This window comes from Callorhinus ursinus, unplaced genomic scaffold (assembly GCF_003265705.2).
Source record: "Callorhinus ursinus isolate GAN/ISIS: 27379988/994484 unplaced genomic scaffold, GSC_fseal_2.0 scaffold2, whole genome shotgun sequence".
Lineage (NCBI taxonomy): Eukaryota > Metazoa > Chordata > Mammalia > Carnivora > Otariidae > Callorhinus > Callorhinus ursinus.
The window spans coordinates 108,376,326-108,393,905 of record NW_027397064.1 but is presented as its reverse complement, the minus strand read 5'-3'; the positions used below and the strand labels follow the sequence as shown (position 1 = coordinate 108,393,905).

At 38.5% G+C, this 17,580-nt stretch overlaps 1 protein-coding gene, 1 long non-coding RNA gene and 1 pseudogene across 16 annotated transcripts in view; 1 reads left to right on the top strand and 2 right to left on the bottom strand.

Moving 5' to 3' along the window:
• Window positions 1–1,132, top strand: part of SAP130 (Sin3A associated protein 130) — an 84,779-nt gene extending 83,647 nt beyond the window's left edge. For 12 of the 13 annotated variants that reach the window (XM_073885620.1, XM_073885630.1, XM_073885616.1 and 9 more), the window contains one exon: window positions 190–1,132. In XM_073885620.1, the coding sequence (XP_073741721.1) occupies window positions 190–348 (159 nt within the window). In that variant the 3' untranslated portion in view covers window positions 349–1,132. The remainder of the gene's footprint in view (window positions 1–189) is intronic. The other variant, XR_012376091.1, reaches the window with a different exon arrangement.
• The window catches only part of LOC112812989 (uncharacterized), an 88,923-nt gene that overhangs the window by 32,907 nt on the left and 38,436 nt on the right, over window positions 1–17,580 (bottom strand). The window lies entirely within an intron of this gene.
• Window positions 9,992–17,580, bottom strand: part of LOC112811416 (archaemetzincin-2 pseudogene) — a 29,216-nt pseudogene continuing 21,627 nt past the window's right edge.

Sequence of the window (17,580 nt, the reverse complement as noted above, 5' to 3'; positions counted from 1 at the left end):
GCGCTCTCTTTCAAATAAATTAATCTTAAAAAAAGAGAAACCTATTTACTTTAGCATGCATTACCAAGAAAGACTAAAACATTTTTTCTACGTGGAAGCCTCAAAATGACCTCAGTCCATAGGTGAAAAGTTATTTGAAAGCCTGGTAGTCTCCCGATTACTGATTGGTGATGATGTCTTCTGTTGCAGGGAAACATGCAGCGGTGTAAACTTGTGATGGACCAGATCAGTGAGGCCAGAGACTCCATGCTTAAGGTTTTAGATCATAAAGATCGTGTCCTGAAGCTTCTAAACAAGAACGGGACTGTCAAGAAGGTGTCAAAATTGAAGCGAAAGGAAAAAGTCTAGACCCAGAAGAATCAGGACTTTGGAAACAGAATTTATGAAGAATGATAGTGGGGTGGGGGGAGGGTTTTGGTTATTTTCAAAGTGGAACATTGAAATAAAGGAAGTGTTCCTTAATTCACACAAGAAAGCAGAGGGACCCATGGTACCCAGTGGCACAAACGGATCAGAGCTATTCTGATGCAGTGAACTCCATTCTCTCTTTCAGGCGTATCCCTCTTAAACTCGCTGTGTCATAAATGACTCCTGATGCATCAGTGTCTGCCAGTTAGAATCAGTGACACAAATGAATGGCTGGCAGTTTTCAGCCTTCTGGTTTATAAACTGTATTTATCTGGTGGACTCCTGCAGGACCCATACTGAGCCTGGACTGAAAGTATCCACTTGGACCATCTGTTATTGCTCTACACTGAAAATCAAACCTCTTCCCCTCATCCCAGCCGGGTCTTACTCTGTCTGACCTTCAGATGCCTGAGCCGGCCTTTTACAGCAGTGCCATGGCACCAAGAGACTTGCCACATCTCACACTCTAAAGGGTTTGAACTATTAATTCTTGTCCTTTTTTTAAAGAACCATTTCAAAGTGAAATTGTTAAAGTGTCTGTCCCACGTGTGTCAGAGTTGGGTTTTTGTGGAGGTTCAGAGCAGGCAACATCTGAAGTTGCTCTGAGATCCTTGTTCTGAAGTACGTTCTTGGTTATTTGTACTTCTGTAGCTGGTGTGATGCTGTTAATTGTATGTACCGCACATCTCCAAATGTTAATAAAGGACTCAAAGAGGTTTTTGTACATGAGCAGTTTGCATCTTTTTATAAAGTAAATCAGTGCCGTGCTGATCACCACGTGAGTGTGTGTCCTGTAATTTCTTACACAATGTTGAGAGTCTACTCTGCTAGAGTTTTGTTATTCCACATAAATGGGTTCCACCTATTCTGGTATTTTGAAGATGTCACCATGGTAAAGTCTGTTGGCCCTTGGTTATCTTAAATACAAGACTATATTTTGTCCCATTGCAGGTATAAATTTGTCAAATCACAGAACAATTAGCAGTGGGGGTGGAACTGGCACGGAGGGTGTATTTTCTTCAGAAGATTGCTCTTGCTTCCTCTGAGCCGCCTGAATGGTATGGTAGCTAGGCTTGCTTCCTTTGAATACAAGCAGGCATCTCTGTCCCTTCTAGCTGGAAATTCTCTTTCCTGAGGACCTAGGTTGCCAGCATGGGCCTGGAGCTCTCCCCTTTGCCCTGACCTGAATAGATTTAAGACGGAGTCTGTGCCAGTTCTGACCAGGGCTTTGGGACCAACGCTCTGGCTCACCTACAACAGGCTTCCTGCAGTTGAAATGGTAAGCTGTCATCTGGTATAGCACTGGAGAAGAGGCAAAGTGGGCTGGTTAGGCCACATAGGCCTGTGTAGCCTAGGCTAAGAAGTCCTCAGAATAATTGCCAATGCTTCATGGAACCAACTTTAAAAGGTAGTATTGGCTATTTGCTAGACACCAGTATAGTTTGCTAGACTGTGCTAGAAGAACATTCCTTTGCCTCAGTTTCTCCTGTGCACATACTGCCCCAGTGATCTCATGTGGTGTGCTAGCTATGATTCAGGTACTTGGGATCCTACATTACAGACCTGTTCTCTCCAAAAGTATTGTCACCACAATTTGAACAAAACTTAGACAACTCATCAAAGGAAGCTTGTCAGTGCAGGTTGGAACAATGGCGTTTTCAGTATTTCCTTGCCTTATACAGTCAGAAGTTGGGAGAGTCTTGTCTGTATACTATGTTGTTTAAAAACAGCTTTATTGAGGACTAACCTACAATAAATATCTCGAAGTATACAATTTGATAAGATTTGACGTACATGCATGCCCGTTTCACCATCACCATGGTCAAGGTCGTGAACATTGCCATCAGAACCAAGTTTCTCCTGGTGCCTCTGATTTCTTCCTTCTCGTCCCTACCTGTCCCCCATCTTCAGACAAACATTGGTCTGCTTTCTGTCGCTAGATTAGTTTGCATTTTTTGGAATTGTATATGAGTGAAGTCATACAATGTATTCTTTGAGATAGGGAATGTGCTTTCTTTTACTCAGCATAATGGAAATTTATCCTAAGATTTATCCGTTTCTAGAGTTCATTGCTTTTTGTTGCTGAGTGCCAAGCTCTCCACCGCATGGATGTTCCACAAGTTGTTTATCCGTTCACCTGTAGAAAGACATTCAGGCTGTTAGCAGGTTTGGGTTATTACAGATATAACTCTTTTGTATGTTTATGTTCTTTATATGGACATGTATTTGTACATAACTTTTTAATTGCTGATATTATATTGTGCTTTCCAGTGATTTATAAACAGGAGATAGTCCAGAGACCAACTGACTTTTGGTCCAGAAAGTATCACTCATAAACTTAAAGATTAGAAAGAGTTGGAAATATATTTGAGGTAAGACTTGGATTTGGCTTCTTTTCTCTACAGTGGAAAATCAAAGAAACATTAACCCATCTGCTTTGTCTAGAAAATCATATTTTTTTTTAAACCTGGATATTTCAAAACTTCATTAAATAGGGAAATACCTTATAGTATTTTCATTTTCAGTGATTTTATCACAGTAATAATATAGAATTACAATTTTAGAGTTTAAAAGTTAAAGATTATACAGTTCAACCAATCTGAAAAAATGGACACCTTTGAAAGGATGTATTTTTTTGTACTTTTTTATTGTAAATTACAGCACAAATATAGAAAACTACATGGAAAAAATGTATAGCTTCATCAATTTTTAAAAGAACAACTTTGAAATTACCACCCAGGGTAAAAAATAGAACTTTGTTAAACAATCACCTCAGAAGCCCCACAACTGCTCCATCCCAATCACAACTCTTACCTTCCCCCAAATAGCCACTATCTTGACTTTCTCTTTCAAATAACCAGTTTTATTGTGATACAATTATGTAGAGCAAAATACCCAAATCTTAATAGCTTTATGCTTTTTGACAAATACATACACCTTTAGCTGACATCCAAATAAAGATATATGTAACATTACCATAACCCTAGAAAGAGTGCTCCTTTGTAGTCAACACCCCTCCGCCCCCTACCAAGGTAAACACTGATCTGTCCATTAATCACAGATTAGTTTTGTCTGTTCTTGAACTTCATATAAATGGAATCATAGAGTACATACTTATTTGTGACTTAATTTGAGATTCATCCATTTGTTGTATGTATCATAAATTGTTCCCTTTAGTAAAAGGAGTAGTTGAGTGGTAGTCTGTGTGAATGTGCAAGTTTATTCATTTCCCTATTGACATCTTGCTTGCTTCTGGTTTTTGACCATTGTGAATAAAGCTGCTATAAACATTTGCATGCAGATTTTATGTGGAAATAAATTTTCGAATCTGTTGTATAAAAACCAAGGAATGTGATTGCTGGCACATAAGGTAAAATTATGTTTAGTTTTGTAAGAAACTTCCAAACTGGGGCCCCTGGGTGGCTCAGTCGGTTAAGCGACTGCCTTTGGCTCAGGTCATGGTCCCAGGGTCCTGGGATCCAGTCCTGCATCAGGCTCCCTGCTCAGCAGTATTTCTCCCTCTCCCTCTGCTTAGGCTCCCCTCTGTCTTCTCTCTCTGTCAAATAAATAAAATCTTTTAAAAATAAAACACTACCGGGCGCCTGGGTGGCTCAGTTGGTTAAGCGACTGCCTTCAGCTCAGGTCATGGTCCTGGAGTCCCGGGATCGAGTCCCGCATCGGACTCCCTGCTCAGCAAGGAGTCTGCTTCTCCCTCTGACCCTCTTCCCTCTCGTGCTATCTCTCATTCTCTCCCTCAAATAAATAAATAAAATCTTAAAAAAAAAAAACACTACCAAAAAAACTTCCAAACTCTTCCAAAGTGGCTGTACCATTTTACATTCCCACCAACAATGAACGACAGTTCTTGTTGCTCCACATGCTCTCCAAAGTTTAGTTCACATTCTGGATTTTAGCCATTCTAATAGGTAGGTAGTGGTATCTCGCTTTTATTTGCAGTTCCCTAATGACATGACGCTGAGCACTTTTCATATGCTCATATGACATCTTTACATCATTTTTGGTAAGGTGTCTATTCAGATCTTTGCTCATATGTTAATTAGGTTGTTTTCTGATTGAGGTTTTTGGCCTTTTTTAAGATTTTATTTAAGAGAGAGCACGAGCATGGGGAGGGGCAGAGGGAGAGGGAGAAGCAGGGGGCCCAATGCGGACTCGATCCCAGGACCCTGGGATCACAACCCGAGCTGAAACCAGATCTGCTTAACAGACTGAGCCACCCAGGCACCCTTCTGATTGAGTTTTAAGAGTTCTTGGTATATTTAGAATACCAGTCCTTTTTCAGAAAGATAGGCATTTTGCAAATGCTTTCTTGCTGTCTGCAGCATATCTTTCCATTTACTTAATAGTGCCTTTTGAAGAGCAGAAGTTTTCAATTTTAATAAAGTACAACATCAATATCTTTTTTTGTGTGGATTGTGCTTTTGGATTATATCTAAAGACTCATCGCCAAACCCAACATCATCTAAATTTTCTTCTGTTTTGTTATAGAAGTTTTTTGTGTTTTACATTTAGGTCTGTGATTGGTTTTTAGATAATTTTTGTGACAGTGGTAAGGTCTGTGTACGTGTGTGTGTGTGTGTGTGTATGTGTGTGTGTATTTCCAATTATTCCAGCACCATTTGTTGAAAAGACTACCTCTATTAAGTTACCTTTGCTTCATTTGTCAAAGATGAGTTAACTCTATTTGTGTGGCATTATGTCTGGGCTCTCTCTCCTGTTCTGTTGATATACTTGTTTATTCTTTCACCACTATCCCTCAGTTTCAATCACTAGCTTTACAGGAAGTCTTGAAGCTGAGCAGTATGGGTTCTCCAACTTTGTTCTTCACTGTTGTGTTAGTTATACTCTTCATATAAATTTTAGAATCTGTTAATAGCTATGAAAAACCCTGCTAGAATTTGGATTAGGATTACATAGAATCTGTAGTAAATTGGGAAAGAATTGACTTAATAATGTTGAGTGTTCGAGTCCATAAATATGGATACCTCCATTTATTTAGGTGTTTTATTTTTTCAAAAGAGTTTTGTAATTTTCCTCATATACATCTTGTACATATTTCATTAGATTTATACCTAAGTATTTCATTTTGTGTGTATGCTATTGTAAATGGTACTGTGTGGGACGCCTGGGTGGCTCAGTCGTTAAGCGTCTGCCTTCGGCTCAGGTCATGATCTCAGGGTCCTGGGATCGAGTCCCGCATCAGGCTCCCGATCAGCAGGGAGCCTGCTTCTCCCTCTATCTGCCCCTCCCCCTGCTTGTGTGTTCTCTCTCTGACAAATAAATAAAATCTTTTAAAAATAAATAAAATAAGTGGTACTGTGTTTTTAATTTCAAATTCTAATTGTTCACTGGTAGTGTATAGGAAAGCAGGCAAAATTTATATACTATTAACCTTATATGCTGTGATGTGTTAAAAAGTGTTAAAAAGACTATTATTTCACTATGGAATTGTCCTGGAAATTTGTCAAAGATATATATATATATATCTGATATATAACTAATATGTGAAGAATTACTTCTGAACTCTAATTTTTTTTTTATTTTGGGGGTAACTGGGTGGCTCAGTCATTGAGCGTCTGCCATCGGCTCAGGTCATGATCCCAGGGTCCTGGGATCGAGCCCCACATCGGGCTCCCTGCTCTGCCGGAAGCCTTCTTCTCCCTCTCCCACTCCCCCTGCTTGTGTTCCCTCTCTCTGTCAAATAAATAAAATTTTTAAAAAATTTTTATTTTTAACTTATCTTTACACCCAACGTGGGGCTTGAACTTATAACCCCAAGACCAAGAGTTGCATGCTGTACTGACTGAGCCAGCCAGAAGCCTCTGAATTCTCAATTCTATTCCATTGATCTATATGTCTAAACTTAGGCCACACTGTCTTGTCTCACCTAAACTTTTTAGTAAGTTTTGAATTTGGAAAATGTGAGTTCTCTTTTGTTACTCTTTTTCAAGATTGTTCTGGCTGTCTGGGTCCTTTGAATTTCCAGGTCAATGTTAAGATGCCTGTCAGTTTCTGCAAATAAGTCATCTGGGATTTTGATAGGTATTATGTTGAATCTATATAATTTTGAGAAATTTTGCCACCTTAATATTAAATTTTCTGAAAAAAAATAAATTTTCTGATCTGTGAACATGGACGTCTTTCCATTTATTTAGTTCTTTTTTTTTAAGATTTTATTTATTTATTTGACAGAGACATAGCAAGAGAGGGAACACAAGCAGGGGGAGTGGGAGAAGGAGAAGCAGGCTTCCCGCAGAGCAGGGAGCCCGATGCGGGGCTCGATCCCAGGACCCTGGGATCATGACCTGAGCCGAAAGCAGACGCTTAACGACTGAGCCACCCAGGCGCCCCTCCATTTATTTGGTTCTAATTTAATTTTTTTCAACAGTGTTCTATAGTATTCAAAGTTTTTCATTTGTTAAACTCAGATACAACTTAAAAAAAATGTTTTTAAAGATTTTATTTATTTGAGAAAGAGCATGAGCAGTGGGGAGGGGCAAAGGGAGAAGCCGACTCCCCAATGAGCAGGGATCCCGATGTGGGGCTGGATCCCAGGACCCCAGGATCATGACCTGAGCTGAAGGTAAACGCTTAGCTGACTGAGCCACCCAGGCACCCTAAATGTAGTTTTTATTTATTTGGAAACAACTTGACTGAAATATAATTCACATACCATAAGTTTGACCCATTTAAAGTATACAATTCAGTGGTTGTTGTTTTTTTTTTAATATTTTATTTATTTATTCATGAGAGTCAGAGAGAGAGGCAGAGGCAGAGGCAGAGGGAGAAGCAGGCTCCCCGCCTAGCAGGGAGCCGATGCGGGACTCGATCCCAGAACCCTGGGATCATGACCTGAGCCGAAGGCAGACGCTGAGCCACCCATCTGAGCCACCCAGGCGCCCCCAGTGGTTTTTTTATATGTTACATTATCTCTTAGTTACAGTAAATATATAAACATAAAAGTTGCCACTTTAGGGGCGCCTGGGTGGCTCAGTCGTTAAGCGTCTGCCTCCGGCTCAGGTCATGATCTCAGGGTTCTGGGATCGAGCCCCGCATCCGGCTCTCTGCTCAGCGGGAAGCCTGCTTCTCCCTCTCCCACTCCCCCTGCTTGTGTTCCCTCTCTCGCTGTGTCTCTCTGTCAAAAAATAAATAAAATCTTAAAAAAAAAAAAGAAAAGGGTCACATGCTCTGCCGACCAAGCCAGGCAGGCAGCCCTCGAGAAAATATCTTTAAAAAAAAAAAAAGTTGCCACTTTAACCATTTTGAATATACAATTTAGTGGCATTAATTACATTAACAGTATATAAACACCACCATCTCTTTCCAAAATGTTTTCATTACCCCTTTGTAACCATTAAGCAATAACTCCTCATTCCCCCTGCCCCAACCCCTGGTGGTCTCTAAACTGTTTCTCTCTAAGGATTTGCCTATTTTAGGTACCTCATGTAAATGGATTCATACAATATTTGTCCTTTGTGTGTGGATTATTTCACTTAGCATAAGCTTTTCAGGGTTCAGTGAGGTGGTAGCATGCATCAAAACTTCATTTCTTTTTATGTCTGAGTAATATTCTGTTATATGTATCTATCACATTTTATCCATTTACCTGCTGATGGATACTTGGATTGTTTCCACCTTTTGGATTGCAAATAATGTTTTAATGAACATTGGCATACCAGTATCTGTTCAAGTACCTTACTTCATTTTGGATATATAGTAGGAGTGGGCTTTCTGAATCATATGATAATTCTGTGTTTAGCTTTCTGAGAACCACCAAACTATTTTCCATAGCAACTATACCATTTTACATTGCTAGGTATTTTATTCTTTTGATGCTATTGTAAATGGAATTTTGCTTTTTTTTAAGATTTATTAATTTATTTTAGAGAGAGAGAGTGCATGCTCATGCGAGTGGAGGAGGGGGCAGCGTCTGGAGGAGAGACTCTCAAAGAAACTCCCTGCTGAGCACAGAGCCTATGACCCTGAGATCATAACCTGCGCCCAAATCAAGAGTCAGACACTCAACTGACTGAGCCACCCAAGCACCCTGGAGTTGTTTTCTTTCCTTTTTTTTTTTTTTTTTAAAGATTTTATTTATTTATTTGACAGAGAGAGACACAGCGAGAGCAGGAACACAAGCAGGGGGAGTGGGAGAGGGAGAAGCAGGTCTCCTGCCGAGCAGGGAGCCTGATGTGGGACTCGATCCCAGGACCCTAGGATCATGACCTGAGCTGAAGGCAGACGCTTAACGACTGAGCCACCCAGGCGCCCCTGGAGTTGTTTTCTAAATTTGCATTTGACTTGCTCATTGCCAGGGCACAGAAATACAAGTGATTTCTGTGTGTTGATTTTGTATGCTGCAGGTTTGCTGAATTCATTTATTAGCTCCAACAGTTTTTTGTGGAATCATGAAGTTTTTCTACATGTAAAGCCATGTCATCTATGTACAGAGATAACTTTACTTCTTCCTTTCCAATTTGGATGCCTTCTATTTCTCTTACTTTATTGCTTTGGTTTTGAACCTCCAGAACTATGTTGAATAAAAGTGGTGAAACCTGGCACTTGCTTTATTCCTGACCTTTGAGGGAAAGCTTTCAGTCTTTCGTCAGTGAGTATGATGTTAACTGCTGGATTTTCATACAGGGTTTTTGTCATGTTGAAGAATTTCCCTACTATTCCAGGATTATTGAGTGTTTTTCTATATTTTATCAAATGCTTTTTCTGCATCAAGAAGATTGTTGCTTTTATTCCATTCATTAATGTAATTTACTGCATTGATTATTTTTTAATATGTCACACCATCCTTGCATTTTAGGAACAAATCCCACTTGATCATGGGATGGCCTTTTTGTGTGCTGCTGAATTTGATTTGCTAGTATTTTCTTGAGTATTTGCATCTATATTCATAGAGAATTTTTGTCTGTAGTTTCTTGTAGTGCCTTTGTAGAGTTTTGGTATCAGGGTAATGCTGGCCTCATAGAGTAAGTTTGGAAGTATTCCCTCCTCTTTAGTTTGTTTAGTTTGCAAATAAGTGATAATGATTCTTATGTCAACATTCAGCAGAATTCACCAGTGAAGCCACCTGGTTCTAGGATTTTCTTTGTTGTGAGATTTTTCATCACCAATTCAATCTCACCACTTACAGGTATCTTAGTTCACCCTGCTGTACCAGAATACTACGGAATAAACATTTATTTCTCACAGTTCTGGAGGCTGAGGAGTACAATCAAGGGGCTAGCATATCTGATGTCTGGTGAGACCACTCTTTCTTGTTTGCAGATGACAGTCTTCTTGTTGTATCCTCACATGGGGGAGAACAGAGAGAGAGAGAGGACACAAGCTCTCTGGTGTCTCATCTTGTAAGGACACTAATCTTGTTCAGGAGGTTCACCCTAATGACCTAATCACCTCCCAAAGGTCCCACCTCCTATTATAATCACATTAAGGGCTAGGATTTTAACATATGAATTTTGAGAGGACAGAAACATCAAGTCTATAGCGTAAGTCTATTAGGAGTTTCTATTTATGTGCAAATATTTGGTTAATTACTCCTACTTGAAGGTCCTTAGTTCTGGAGGACTGCAAGGCATTTTATTACCTACTCTTTCCATCCCTTAAAGGTTTCCACAAGTTTTGGCAAATTCACATTTATCCTCATGACTATGTTTTGGAGTGAATCCAGGTATGTGAGTAGATTCACCATCAATCCACCTCACCAGCACTTTGCATCTTTCTACAATATGTTGAAACCAGCACACTGCAACTTGGGTAAATTGATGGGGCAAAGATTTAGAAGGCAGTATTTGCTTTTTCTAAGTAGTTGGAGCCTCACATTAGCCTTATAAGCTCCTGGCAGTGTTTCAGTCTTAATATGTGTTCATTCTCATTGGCTAAATTCTTACAAGATTGAAGCAGCAAAATACTAGTCATTTTAGGGATAGAATAGTTATGAGAAATTGGATGGTCACTGGAAGATGTTTTCTGGAGCCTATTTGTTCTGCATATCATGAGCTATAAAAAAATCACTGTCAAACCTGGCAAAGCTGAATATTTCCACACCATCTATCAAAGAGGTCTGTCCAAAGAAAAAGATCAATTGTCATTATCCCCGCAACAGAACACATCTTCAGGTTTCTTTTTGTTTAAACCTTCAGGATGTGCCTTGCATATATTTGTGGATTTTGTGCATTATCATTGACTCTAAAGGAACACCTAGTTGCAGAAATGGGAGGTGGTTCTAGGAGTTTTACTGTGAAGCCATAGAAAAATGCTCCATAGTAACCCTTGAGCCATTTAATATATTCTTCACTAGTAATGGTAGTGTTCCCTGAAGATCCAGTATATACCAATGGACTGTACATAGATACTGCATTTCTTTGGGGAAGGTGTCTTACCATAAGATTCATTGAAAAACTGTTGTCAGGGGGGTCATGATGGGAGGTGATCCAATCTGATTACAAATGCAAGGTGATGAGTCCAAAGAGAGAACTCTCTCTGGCTGGAAGGATTCATTCACCAAATGCTGTTCCCCAGCATCTAAGTTCTCATACTGTTACACAAGTGCTGAGTTCTTTGAGATGAGAGCTATTTTTAGTGTCTGTTCAGAGGGCCACACTGTTTCCATCTTTACAGACAAAGGTTCCCACTGAAGTTTTTACCTTAAAAGGATAGGAGTGTCTATACCTAGCCATAGAATTGTGTAGGGTGCCTTCTCCCCCAGCAAGCCTCAACACTACCCTCTCACTCATGGCAACCCTTGCATATCTCCATTTCTTCTTGCATTACTTTTGGTAGAATATCTTTTTATTTCTGTAAAATTGATAGTAATGTCCCTGCATTCATTTCTGATTTTAGTAATTTGAATCTATTCTGAGTCAATCTAGATAAAGGTTTGTCAATTTTGTTGATCTTCTCAAAGAACCAGCTTTTAATTTCATTGAGTTGCTATTTTCTATTTTATTTATCTCTGTTCTGTTACTTCTTTCTGCTAGCTTTGGGTTTCGTTTGCTTTTCTTTTTCTAGCTCCTTAAGATGTACAATGAAAGTTACTCGTTTGAGATATTCCTTTTTTCCACATATACATTTACAGCTATAAATTTCCCACTGAGCACTGCTTTTTCTGCATTCCTTAAGTTCTGCTATGTTATGTTTTCATTTGTCTCAAAGTACTTTTGAATTTCCCTTGTTATTTCTTCTTTTGGTTGGTTAAGAGTGTTTCTTTAATTCCCATCTATTTGTAAAATGTTTGGTTTTCTTTCTGTTTTCATTTCTGGTTTCATTCTATTGTGATTGAAAAAGATACCGTGGAGGTACCTGGGTGGCTCAATCAGTTAAGTATCCAACTCTTGATTTCAGCTCAGGTCATAATCTCAGGTCTGTACTCAGCAGGGAGTCTGCTTGAGATTCTCCCTCTCCCTCTGCCTCTATCCCCCTCCCACTCGTGCTCACTCTCTTGTGTGCTCTCTCTCTAAAATGAATAAATCTTTTTAAAAAGAAAAGAAAAGAAAAAGATACTGTTTGTGGTTTGAATCTACTTAAATTTATTGAGACTTGTTTTGTGATCTAACATATGGACTATTCTGGAGAATGTTCCATATGTACTGGAGAAGAATGTGTATTCTGTTGCTAAATGTTCTCTGTCTGTTAGATCTAATCAGTTTATGATGTTCACATTCTCTACTTTCTTATTCATCTGTCTGGTTGTTTCTATCTATTGTTGAGAGTGGGTATTGAAGTCTCCAACTGTTATTGTTGAACTATTTTCCCCTTCAATTCTGTCTATTTTTGCTTCATATATTTTGGAGCTCCTTAGGTATGGATATATTTATAATTGTTATGTCTTATTGCTGTATTGAAAGCTTTATCAATATGAAATGTTCCTCCTTTGTCTCTTCTCATCCTTTTTCATTTACAGTCTATTTTTGTCTGACTATAATATAGCAACCCCCGCCCCCAGCTTTCTTGCTGGCTATTTTTATGGAATATCTTTGTCTATCCTTTTACTTTCAACCTGTGTTTCTTTCTATCTAAAGTGTCTTATAGATAGCATACAGATGGATTCTCTCTTTTAATCCAATCTGCCAAGCACTATCTTTTAATAGGAGAGTTTAATCCACTTATGTTTAATGTGATTACTGTTAAGGAAGGATTTACTTCTATTAGTTAGCTATTTTATTTGTGTGTGTTCTATGGTTTGTGTTCCTTTAGTTCCTTGGTTACTGCCCTTTTGTGTACGTAGTTGATTTTTTGTAGTGTACCATTTGATTCACACCTTCTTTCAGTTTCTGTATATATTAGGTTATTTTCTTAGGAGTAAATTAACAGCCTAAATTTGTGAAAATATGCTTTGGGTAATATCAATGTAGTTCCATTAGTATATAAACATTCTGCTCCTGTACATCTCCATCCCTCCCTCTTTATGCTATTACTGTCACAGATTACATCTTTATACATTGTATACCATTATCAAACAGTTAGAAATCTGTTTCATGCATTTTCCTTTTAAATCATACAGGAAAAAGGGAGACATAAACCAAACCAAAAGTACAATAATAAATGGCTTTTATATTTACCTATGAAATTACCTTTACTAGTGTTCTTCAATATGTTCTGATGTTTTTCAGTTGCTTTCTAGTGTCCTATAATCTCAGCCTGAAGAATTCATTTTAGCATTTCTTATAGGGCTGCTACACTAGTAATGAACTCCCTCAGCATTTGTTTATCTGGAAGTGTCTTAATTTCTCCATCATTCTTGAAGTTTTGCTAGATATAGAATTTTGGGGTGACATGTTTTATGTTAGCACTTTAAGAATGTCACCCCACTGCCTTCTGGCCTTCATGGCTTCTAATGTGAAATCTGCTTGTTAACATTGTTGAGGATCCCTTGTACATGAGGAGTTACTTCTCTAGCTGCTTTCAAGAGTCTCCTTTTGTCTTTTGAGTTTTAGCAACTTGACTGTCATGTATCTCAGTGTGGATCCCTGTAAGTTTATCTTATTTGGAGTTTGTTGAGTTTCTAGGCTGTGTCTTTCATCAGACATGGGAAGTTTGGAAGCATTATATTTTCAAATATTTTTTCTGCCCCTTTCTCTTTCTCTTCTCTTGGGATTCCTATAATGGATATGTTGATATGTTTGGTGGTGTCCCTCAGCTCCTTAGACTATTCACTTTCTTCATTTTGTTTTTCTTTCTGTTCTTCTGGATAATTAATGTCTAATCTTCAAGTTCAGTGATCCTTTATTCTACTTGCTCAAATCTACTGTTGAATCCCACTAGTGAGTTTTTCGTTTCAGTTATCGTAATGTTCAGCTCCAGAATTTTTGTTTTTGGTTGCTCATTATAATTTCTTTCTTCACTGATACTCTCATTTTGTTCAGACATCATCTTACTGATTTCCTTTAGTTCTTTGTCCATGGTTTCCTTGAGCTCATCAAACACATTTAAGACTGTTGATGTAACATCTTTGACTAATAATTCTAATTTCTGGGCTTCTCCAGGGATCATTTCTGTCAAACTCTATTTTCTGTGGATGGAACATACTTTTCCATTTCTTTGTATGTGTTGTAATTTTCTGTTGAGAAGTGGACATTCTGAGCATTGTTGTGGTAATTCTGGAAATCTAATTCTCCCATTTATCAGGGATTGCTGGGTTTTCTTGTTGATGACTGAAACGATCCTTTGTGGCTTTTCCATATGGTATTGCAAAGTGTGTATTTTTTGTTGTATGTGTTCATTGATGTTTCCCTTCTGTTGTCTCTATAGTCATCCAGTGACCTGACAAAGATTTCCTTAAATGTGGCTCCTGAGAGAGAGAGAAAAATACATCCTGTCTTTAAATTCTTTCATGGCTGGGAGGCACTTCAGCTCATGGGAGTTGAAACAACCACCAACTTCCATGCCTGCCACACACTGATCAAAAACAGAATCAGAATGCACAACCCTGACTTTTGGAGAACAAACTTGTTCTTGCCCACTCTGCATCCAACAAGCCACACCAGGATCATGGGCTGCTGACCCTATAGCTGCCTTCTCCAGGGCTGGAGGATGGGAAATGGTATCCCCTTTCTCACCAAAGTTACAATTGAGAAAATTTACCAGCCTTCTCATCAAACTCTCTGCTGGATGCTGCAAATGTTTCACATACTCCAGAGTTACCAGTGTCTAATTTTTCAGGCAATTTCTGCCAATCTTCCTACTTAGCCATCTTCCCTGATGTCACTACAGTGGATTTTTGTATATTCATCTTGTGTCCTGTAAGCTTGCAAAACTTGTTTATGAATTCTAATGGTTTTTTATTGGATTCCTTAGGATTTTCTATATATAAGACCATGTCATCTACAAAGAGAGAGTTTTGCTTTTTCTTCTCCAGTCTGGACATATTTTATTTCATTTTCTTGTCTAATTATCCTAGCTATAACTTTTAATAAATATTGAATGAAAGTATTGAGGACATCCTTGTCTTTTTCCTGAACTTAGGGGAAAGACCTTTAGTATTTCACCATTAAGTGTGGTGTTAGATGTGGGTTTTTCATAGATATCCTTTATGAATCCAGTAAGTTCCCTTCTCTTTTGGTGAGTGTTTTTATCATGTAAGGATATTGCATTTTGTCAAATGCTTTTTCTTCATCTATTGAGATGACCATGTGGATTTTGTTCTTTATCTTATTAATGGGATATATTATGTTAATTGATTTTCAGATGTTAAATCAGCCTTGCATTCCTTTGGATATATCCCATTGATGATCATGTATACTCCTTTTTATTTATAAATGGATTTCATTTGCTAATTTTTGTTTTTAGGTTTTTTTGCTTATTTGTTTGTTTTTGTATATAGCCATGAAAGATACTGCTCTGTGTGTGTGTGTGTGTGTGTGTGTGTGTGTGTGTGTGTGTGTGTGTGGTATTTTTCTCCATTTTGGTATCAGGGTAATGCCTCAGAATTCATCAGTGAAGTCATCTGATCCTGGGATTTTCTTTGTGGGAACTTTTTTTATTGCTATCTCAATCTGTTTAATAACTATAGATCTATTCAGATCTGTTTCTTCTTGAGTTGATGGTTTGTGTCTTTCTAAGAATTCATCCATTTCATCTAAGTTATCTAATTTTTTGGCTTAAAGTTGTTTCTAGTATTCCCTTAGGATTCTTTTTTAGTTCTGTAGTGTTGATAATTTAATGTCCCCTCTTTAATTTCTGATAATAGTTAATTTGTGACTTCTATTTTTTCCTTTGTTAGCCTATAGTTTTACCAATCTGACTGATATTTTTATTTTTTAAAGATATCATTTATTTATTTATTTACTTGAGAGAGAGAGTGAGAAACAGAATGAGAGGGGAGAGGGTCAGAGGGAGAAGCAGGCTCCCCACTGAGCCGGGACCCCGATGCGGGACTCCATCCCAGGATCATGACCTGAGCTGAAGGCAGTCGCTTAACCAACTGAGCCACCCAGGTGCCCCTGACTGATTTTTTCTTTTTAAGATTTTATTTATTTATTTGACAGAGAGAGACACAGCGAGAGAGGGAACACAAGCAGGGGGAGTAGGAGAGGGAGAAGCAGGCTTCCTGAGGAGCAGGGAGCCCGATGCGGGGCTCAATCCCAGGACCCTGGGATCATGACCTGAGCTGAAGGCAGATGCTTAACGACAGCCACCCAGGTGCCCCTTGATTGATATTTTTAAAGAACTAACTTTTGGGGTGCCTGGGTGGCTCAGTTGGTTAAGCATCTGACTCTTGGTTTGATCAGGTCATGATCTTAGGGTTGTGAGATTGAGCTGCGCATTGTCAGGCTCTGCACTCAGCAGGGAGTCTGCTTGAAATTCTCTCTCCCTTTCCCTCTACCCCTTCCTTCCCCCATGTTTTCTCTCCCTCTCTTTCTCTCTCTGAAATAAATAAATAAATCTTTAAAAAATAACCAACTTTTGGGAGCACCTTCGCGGCTCAGTTGGTTAAGCATTTGTGTTCAGCTCAGGTCATGATCTTGGGGTTCTGGGATCTAACTTTGCATCAGGCTCCCTGCTCAGTGGGGAGTCCGCTTCTCCCTTTCCCTCTGCCCTTCCCCCAGGCTGTGCTGTCTCTCTCTCTCTCTCTCTCAAATAAATAAATAAAATCTTAAAAAAAAAAAAAAACCTGCACTGTTAAAAAAAAAAAAGAATCAACTTTTGGTTTTATTGGTTTTCTCCATTCATTTCCTGTTGTCAATTTCATTTATTTCCGCTGTGATTTTAATTATTTCTACTCCTTGCTCTAGGATGAAATTGCTATTCTTTCTCTGGTTTCCTAAAGTGGAAGCTTACCTTATTTTATTCTTAGATCTTTTCTTTTCTACTATATGTGTTTAGGGCCATGAATTCCCTTCTAAACACTGCTTTCACTGAATTCCACAAATTTGGAACTTTGTATTTCATTTTCACTTAGTTCAAAATGTTTACCTTCTCTTAAGACTTCTTCTCTGACCCATATGCTATTTAAAAGTGTGTGGTTTAATCTCCAAGTATTTGGGGATTTTCCAGCTATCTTTCTGTTACTAATTTCTTTAGTATTAAATTTGTTAAGATGTATTTTATGGCCCAGAATGTGATTTATCTTAGTAAATCTACTCTGCCATTAATGGAAGTCTCTATCCTGACATTTATAGTAATCACATTTTATAAAAATTTCTCTATAGTTTTAGGAACCAAGTGTATTTCTCTTAACATTACAGTTTATCTTGCCTGTTTTCTTATTGTCTTTGATACACCTTTTAAATCTTTAGTCTAGGGCACCTGGGTAGCTCAGTTGGTTGAGTGACTGCCTTCAGCTCAGGTCATGATCCTCGAGTCCCGGGATGGAGTCCTGCATTGGGCTCCCTGCTCAGCATGGAGTCAGCTTCTCCCTCTGACCCTCCCCCCTCTCATGCTCTCTCTCGCTCTCTCTCTCTCTCTCAAATAAATAAATAAATAAATAATCTTTTTAAAAAATCTTTAGTCTGTAGGTGGCCCTTGTTTTTTTCTTACAACTTATTTGTAAAGACACCCAATCCTTTAACTTGAAGTTTCCTGCAGTCTGATTTTTTGCTGATTGTACTTAATATTATAGTTCAAGCATGATTCTCTGTCCTCTGGATTCAGAGTCTTGGTCAGCTCATATTTGACTTTTTTTTATTTTGGAAGACTACTTAT